The sequence below is a fragment of the Ipomoea nil genome, unplaced genomic scaffold (assembly GCF_001879475.1).
Source record: "Ipomoea nil cultivar Tokyo-kokei standard unplaced genomic scaffold, Asagao_1.1 scaffold3100, whole genome shotgun sequence".
NCBI classification, from domain to species: domain Eukaryota; kingdom Viridiplantae; phylum Streptophyta; class Magnoliopsida; order Solanales; family Convolvulaceae; genus Ipomoea; species Ipomoea nil.
Window position 1 is genome coordinate 952,406 of NW_017619528.1, and position 7,801 is coordinate 960,206.

Here is a 7,801-nt window from a genome sequence, read left to right on the forward strand (position 1 = left end):
TTGAGTGTGGGTTGAGACCCTAAGATGACTTTAAGTATCAAAGTGTTTAAGTACCTAAGTATATGATTCTTAGGACGCGCGATGAGGTTGTGAGCTAGCTTTTGTTATCTGTGTAGTTCTTTTATCTTGTTTTCTTGTTAGCGTTAGTAGTTGTGGTTGTTGTTCTCGGTTGGTGTGAACCTTCTCGGTAAGTTCCTCATTCTGCTTTCGTTGAAGTCTTGACGAAGACTGTGGCTAAGAGAAAGAAGACTCGAAGGTCTGCTGTTGCAAGTTACTCAAGACGTGGTGTTTGCATCTGAAGAAGTGGTCAACTCAAAGTAGAAGGCTGCTCTTCTCGCAATCTGGAGTCAGCTACAACAATCCCCGTTCGAACAAGTGGCGCCGTCTCTCGTACGACAACGTCATCAGTTCTACGTTAATCCTAGAGTTTGAAGATCAAGACATGAAGACCCTCACGCACGAGGGGGAGTCAAGAGCGGTCGCAGACTCTCTAAGAAGATGTCAACTCACGGCAAGTGATCGTCTTTCGGTCAACGTGATGGAAGCCTCACAAAGTTAAAGGGGCTACAAGTCAACCTTGGACCTTCCTAAAGCACGAAGAGTTGAGGTGTCATGGAAGTAGTTCTACCTACCCTTGCAGAAACCAAGTTTGGACAAGTTCGGAGCAATGAACTTGGAAGTAATAAAGATCAAGATAGCCGTACAGGAAAGGCTTGGACCTTTATAGTGCATGGAGAAGAGGAACCACATTGCTAGCAAGTCGTCTGACTCGGTGAAAAGTGGAGAGGGTGAGTAGTAGTTGGTATACGAGGGCAGCGTTCATCCTAGTCGGCACACCTGGAAAGTTATGGTTAACATGAAGACTTTCGGTAAGAAGGTTTGGCAACAAGAAGAAAAGAAGACGTAACCGAGTTGCAATCAATCGTTGGGGCCGTCAAAAGACTCAAATCGACAAGAGCGAAGCAAAGACGGATTTGACCACCGAGTGTTCCTAAGTTGCAAGTGAGACTTTGTGCCAATGATTCCTGGTAGGAGATCTACCTAAAACCAGGAAGGAATGCAAAGTAACTAATCTTGTATGGGAAGAGTGAACAGTAAAGGGAAGGACAGTCAGGGATGAACTTAAGGACCAGTTCCACTGTCGGACTATCATAAGAAAGACAGGTTCGCGCGGTAATAAAGTTTTCAGGGAAGGCTTACCGTTTATCAAGACAAGAAAAGACGAAGTTGGTTTGTAGCCGACTACCATGTGAAGATTGCAAGGTTATCAATGGTGAACAAGACTCGATTTGCTGAGCTTCTAGTGAGGACAGGAGCTAATCTTTGGGTAAGGAACTATGTAAGGCCTCCAGATTAAACTCATCATCTTTTTTACGCTTGTGCGTTGCTTGGAACAATGCTGCATGGGAGGGATCTTCTCCATGTTTTTCTTTCTATCCAAGAACAATAAAACAAATATATAATATATATATATATATATATATATATATATATATATATATATATATATATATATATATATATATATATATATATTGATTGTTGTTTAAGTATAAACTGTATTTAAATAGTAGTAAGTGACTTACCAATCTTCTCCTATGCTCGGTGATGGGGATTGAACCTGCAGTGTGTAGCGACGGTCCCAATCCCCCACAGTCAGAATTTCTATTTCTTTTATTCTTTTCGGCAGTCTTCTTGAACTCATCTTTATCCCAAATACTGCGATATTGAGCTAAAACCGTATCAAGCATCCATTTTGATGGTGCATTACCCTTTGCCAAGTTTCTATGAACCTCATACAATGTGTCAGACAGTCTCCTGGCAGCCTTGCTGTGAAATATTCTCTGAATAGCTTCCTCATCTTCCGGTTTCCACTTATATGATTTCTTTGATAAAATAAAATAAAATAAAAACTGTAATTAGTAAATGAATATCAATTGCATGCATGCATATATTCTGTTAATACATATTTACTAATAGCAGTTATAAACTAATTTACCCTGAATTCATTAAACCAAACATCCTTCATATGTCTAGGAGCTGCACTGTATGACTTTATTGCATCAGGGAATATTTTAGTAACACAGTCGATAATTTCTCTATGCGCCTTGCATGGCTCAAACCTGTAACAAATTATAAATTATATATGTTAGAGATAAAGGTCAACACATTAGAATTATCAATATAAAACTTACGAATTGTTCCCAACAGGGTGTATTGTGGGCCTGTTGCTTGGTGAAGTTGGAGGTGATGGACTATTATCTGGTGACGCTGATATAGTACGCTCTGAGTCACTATTTCGGCTGGACTGTGGGAAAGTAATTGATGGTGGGCTGGAGTTTGGGGCATTATTTGATGGACTTGGTAGTTGATTTCGTTCAGAATTAGATACTGCTGGTTGGGACATCAACGATTTACTCTTTTGACGTCGAGACATTTTCTGCATGAATGTAACCATTAATTCATTTCTCTTTTGATTTCAGTTGCTGCTGTAAGACTGTGATCAACTAAATTAAGAAAGGGAAAGCTAAGAATGCCACAAGTAATCAAGTAGCAGCAAGTTAAGTCAAATAAAACGGAGAGGTAAGTAATACAAGAAGCATTCATGTTTTTAAAATTAATATACTATATTGCTAGACTTTTATCCCTGCTCATCAAACTCAACTTGATCATTTCCCTGCATTTTTAATTGTTAACATCATTGCAAACAAAGAAAAATACAGTACAAGAAATTCAATCTAACAGTTCAAAAAATGGTAGATAATGCCCAAGAGAAAGCTAGAAGCCCACATGAGACAAACCAAAGGATCAAACCCACTCCAAACAGTATGAAATAGGTGAGAAGAGATTCATATAACATATTTTACAATGTGTATGGAAACAAATGTATAGAGATGTTTCTAAAATTGCATCAGACTCTATTGTCATCATTTGCAAGAAACTAAATTGTTAGTTTCCTCTGGATGTACATATATAAAGCATCTGAAGTCCTCAATAACCATAGGGATGAGCTAGAAAACAATCAAAGGACCATAGGGATGAGCTAGAAAACAATCAAAGGCAGGTGAAGGTACATGGAACACTTGCTATGTAGCTATTAAACTAAGAAATATACACAGTTCTTACTTGTGCAATGCATAGTTTCATCTTTTATTTATTTTAATTGTTTTGCTAATGAAGTTAATCTGCATGGTAAAATATTGTTAGCCAAAGACTATTCTATGTTCTAAAATGAGCAAAGTATTCAAATCATAATAGTAATGTGGTTGCATATTTGATATTTGATATATTCCTTAATTTATATTGTCAAGTTGAATAATCAGTTTATGTTTTATTATTCAAAACATTAGATTTATATGAGCTTTGCATGTGAGGGAGACTAATCTGAATATTAAGCCCTAGGGACTTAGCAAAATAATCTCAGATTGCTCTTGCATTCATTCCAGTGCAAAAGACATGTTGCAGAGTACATGTTTCAGGTTTTTGACAGCATGTGAGGGAGACTCAATTACTGAGCTCAGGATTATTGGAGACAAGCCAGTCAAGGTTAGTGAGTTCAATGGATTTGCAGTTCCAAACCAGACCTTATCTAACCATTTCTCCATAGATTCTTTTGTTGTTACTCTCACTAGACTATATAGCCATAAGGCATCTAGATTCCTTAAGTAAAAGGTATATATATATATATATATATATATATATATATATATATATATATATATATATATATATATATATATATACATATATATATATATACATATATATATATATATACATATATATATATATATATATATATATATATATATATACACACACACACACACACAAACCCTTAGAAGTAAAAGAGGTTCTTAAAGTTCACTAAAGAAGTTCTAAACATTAAATTGGATTAATGGCATTCAGAAAACAACATAAAACAACATAAGAATAGCATAAAAAACAAATCCATTTTAGATGAGTGACATGTCCTCTCCCAGTATCTACTCTACTGAGACAATAGGGAAAGAGACAAGTAGATACTCAATCAGTACTATATAGTCATAACTCATAAGGCATCTAAATGTTTCAAAAATTCATTGAATTGGTTAAGTCCCCAACCTGAGGACCAAAATAAACTATTTTCAAATCAACCTTACCTCTTTTGATATGATCTCACTCAACTCCAGAAGAAATTGTGCCGTGAAGTGGAACTTAATCTTGAGTGATTATTCAACCTATTGAACTAGTCTTTTGGAATGAAAAATGTTCTTTAGATTTTTTTTTTTTTTTGGAAGCAAAAAATGTTCTTTAGATACTACTTCCAAATTTTAAAACTTTAGATTTCATTATCACAAAAGATAAAGTTCAATTATTTCACAAATAATTAAAGATAGATACTGCTTCAATTTTAAACAGCTAAATCTAAGAAACTGGCAGTCTTTAAAATCCGAGTAGACAACATTTGCTCGAAATTATTATTCAAATTTGTGAATCACTCAATGGCAAAAGGGGAGAATTTCTTAATTCTGGTTGGCAAACTGGATTCCCTTCTCAATAGAAGATTTCAGCTTAGGCTTCAGTTTCTCTAGCCCTTCCTTCTTGAAGTTCACTAAAGAAGTTCTAAACATAAAAAAACAAATCCATTTCAGATTAGGGACTGACCTGCATTTAGTCGACCTCCTCTTCCTGCCAGCAAAACAGATTAGGGACCTCCTCTTTCTCTGGATTTAATCGACCTCCTCTTCCTCTGGATGCAAACAAGAAACACAATATTTCAGAATCCTAAACAAAAAACAAAAAAAAAAAAAAAAAAAAAAAAAAAAAAAAAAAAAAAACCTAAATTTGATACTCAAATATTGAAGGATTAGGGAGTGCCTGGGCGAAATTTCAGAATGAGAGATTAGGGATTTGAAAGATTAGGGCAAAGGAGGATTAGGGCGGTTGCTGACGTTGCTGGTTGATGGTTACTGCCATTGCTGGTTGCTGGTTGCTGCCGGTGTTGCCGGAGACGTGAAAGATTAGGGCGAGGGAGTGAGAAGGCGAGGGAGTGAGAAGTGATAAGTGAGAAGTCAGAAGTGAAAAGTGAGGTCAAAAATAGTGGAGGGAGATATTGTAGTCAATGTGGTTAGTGAATTATTTCAGAATGGCGCCATTATTTTGGGGTTATATTTGGCATAATTTTTTTAACATTAATTAAAATCATTCTTATTTCAAAATCAAAAAAAATTAAAATCATTCTTAAACACTAATTAAAATAAACATTAAAATCATTTAAATTTCAAATCTAAATTAAAACTCACCCTCATCATTCTCGGATTCCTCATTATCATCTTCATCATCAATATCTCCACTATCATCTTCTACAAAATCATCATTGTCCTCTTCTTCAATTTCTTCAGAATCTTCTTCTTCTGAATCTTCAGTTTGGACACCTTGGTCAGACCATTGATTTCCGATGTGAGGTAATTCCACTTCATTCATCTGTAATGGTTCGTGCACTAACTCTTGCACGTCATCTTGAATACTTTGATCACCCCCATATGTAGGCAACAGTATGTTATCTTGTTGATATGTATAACTAGAGCTATAGGCACTGTCGATTGTTCCTCTAGGACGTACATTCAACACTACCCACCAATTCATTTTCTCCCGGATACCTCGTGGGTATGGAATATAACACACCTGACATGCGCTTTGTGCAATGATAAAAGGATCATACTTCCTATATCGTTTATTGCAGTGCACCTCAGCGATACCATATTCTGAATTGAATATTGACCCAATATTGGGTGTTGGGTCAAACCACTCACACTTGAAGAGAACAATTTTTTTTTTTATTGGAACATTGGGGTACTCAACCTCAACAATTTCTTGCAATGTCCCAAAAAATTTTGATTCAAATTGTGCTAAACTTGTTCCCTTGATTGACACTCCGTAGTTAGAAGTCGACTTTCTACGGCAATATTCTTCAGTCTGAAACTTGAAACCATTAACGACATACCCAGTATATGTGTTAACTTCCATTATCGGCCCAGATGCCAAATCAATGAGTGATTGGTTACACACATTGTTTGTTTAGCAATATACCTAATAATAAATATAAAGAAAACGTCATATAACAAATTAGGTATTAGTCCCTCGACTATAATACATGTATCAGTTTTAGATAATAAAGAATCAAGAATGACAAAATGCATTAACTTCTTACATATTCTTTAAACCAATGTGCAAAATTTCTTTCAACTTCCTCGTCTACGTCTTCATCAGTACAACCAGGATTGAGACGTCGTAAACCATTTTCATACATCCTACAATAGTGATATTAGATATATACACATTTGAAACCAAAATGGGAAAAAGTTGAGCAAACATACCTTAAAATCGGTTGAACCTCCTCACAATTCAGTAACACATATTGATGAGCGACGAAACGTTCTTCTGCACTCAAATATCTTGTCTTTTTCTTGCCCATCGATCGACCTGGTCGATTAAATATCGACAAAGTAACTGCCAAGTTATGATCAATGCCTCCATCATTTAGGTTCCGACGTATCCTTGTTCTTCTACTCTGCACATCATCATCAAAATAAAATGATGCAAAGTGTGTTGCCTCTTCAAGCATATATGCATCAGCAATTGAACCTTCAACGTATCTCTTATTTTTCATTTTGGACTTTAAGTGATTGAGGAAGCGTTCAAATGGATACATCCAACGATATTGTACTGGGCCACCTAAACGTGCTTCATAGGGAAGATGGACAGGCAAGTGTTCCATGCAGTCAAACAGTGCTGGAGGGAAAAACCGTTCTAACTTACACAATGTTAAAACAATCGAGTTTTCCATTTCCTGTATTTTGTCTACACGTAGGGATGTAGAACAGAGATTTCTGAAAAACGCACTTAACTCAGTCAAAGGCTTCCAGTGACAGCTTGGTAAAAACATGAAGGCTACAGACACAAGAAACTGCATAAAAATATGACAATCATGACTTTTCATCCCTATTAATTTAGAAGATGTGGAATCAACACATGTAGCCAAATTAGAAGAAAACCCATCAGGTAACTTCAAAGTTCGTAACCACTCATAGACAGCTAATTGATTAGTACGATTCAAACTGTAGCTTGCCTTGGGCATAAGATAACGTCCATCATTTTCCACCAACTCAAGTTCTGGCCTATTACACACGTCCTTCATATCGAGACGCGCACTAGGCGTGTCTTTATTTTTAGCTGTGCCTTTGACATCCATAACCGTGTGGAAGATGTTATCAAACACATTTTTTTCTATATGCATCACATCAAGATTATGACGTAGCAAATTATCCTTCCAATAAGGCAAATCCCAAAATATGCTCTTTTTTTTTCCAATTGTGTGCATGTCCAAACCCCTCAATGCGACCAATTGGACCATCAATAATCTTTGGGATATTTTCTAAACTATGAAACAACTCATCTCCTGTCCAAATTGGTTGAGGTCTTGATTTCTCAGCTCGTTGTTTGACGAAGGTATCTCGATTCTTCCTCCAGGAGTGATTCATTGGAAGGAATTGACGGTGACAATCAAACCAACAAGTTTTATGACCATTCTTCAAATAAAATGATTTAGAATAATGAAGACAATAAGGACATGCTAGTTTCCCGGCTGTCTGCCATCCAGATAACATACCATATGCAGGAAAGTCATTGATGGTCCACATTAGCGTAGCGCGCATCATAAAATTTTGTTTAAGTGATGCATCATAAGTTAAGACACCTATTTCCCATAACAATTGAAGTTCATCAATTAAAGGCTGCAGATAGACATCAATATTGACCT

At 36.1% G+C, this 7,801-nt stretch overlaps 1 protein-coding gene across 1 annotated transcript; it reads right to left on the minus strand.

Moving 5' to 3' along the window:
• Positions 1–1,707: 1,707 nt before the first annotated feature.
• LOC109166478 (dual specificity protein kinase shkD-like) lies at positions 1,708–5,742 on the minus strand. Its single transcript, XM_019315430.1, has 6 exons — positions 5,286–5,742; positions 4,648–4,732; positions 2,196–2,440; positions 2,000–2,123; positions 1,794–1,886; positions 1,708–1,719 (listed from the first exon to the last, which is right to left on the minus strand). The coding sequence occupies exons 2-6, from the start codon at positions 4,651–4,653 to the stop codon at positions 1,708–1,710; spliced, it is 480 nt and encodes a 159-aa protein (XP_019170975.1). The 5' UTR covers positions 4,654–4,732; positions 5,286–5,742.
• Positions 5,743–7,801: the final 2,059 nt, after the last annotated feature.

Bases quoted from the DNA above. Each gene is read 5' to 3' on its own strand.
- LOC109166478 (XM_019315430.1), bottom strand. The intron at 2,124-2,195 runs GTAAGTTTTATA...AATTTGTTACAG, and splicing joins CACCCTGTTGGGAACAATTC to GTTTGAGCCATGCAAGGCGC. The intron at 1,887-1,999 runs GTAAATTAGTTT...ATTTTATCAAAG, and splicing joins TTTGGTTTAATGAATTCAGG to AAATCATATAAGTGGAAACC.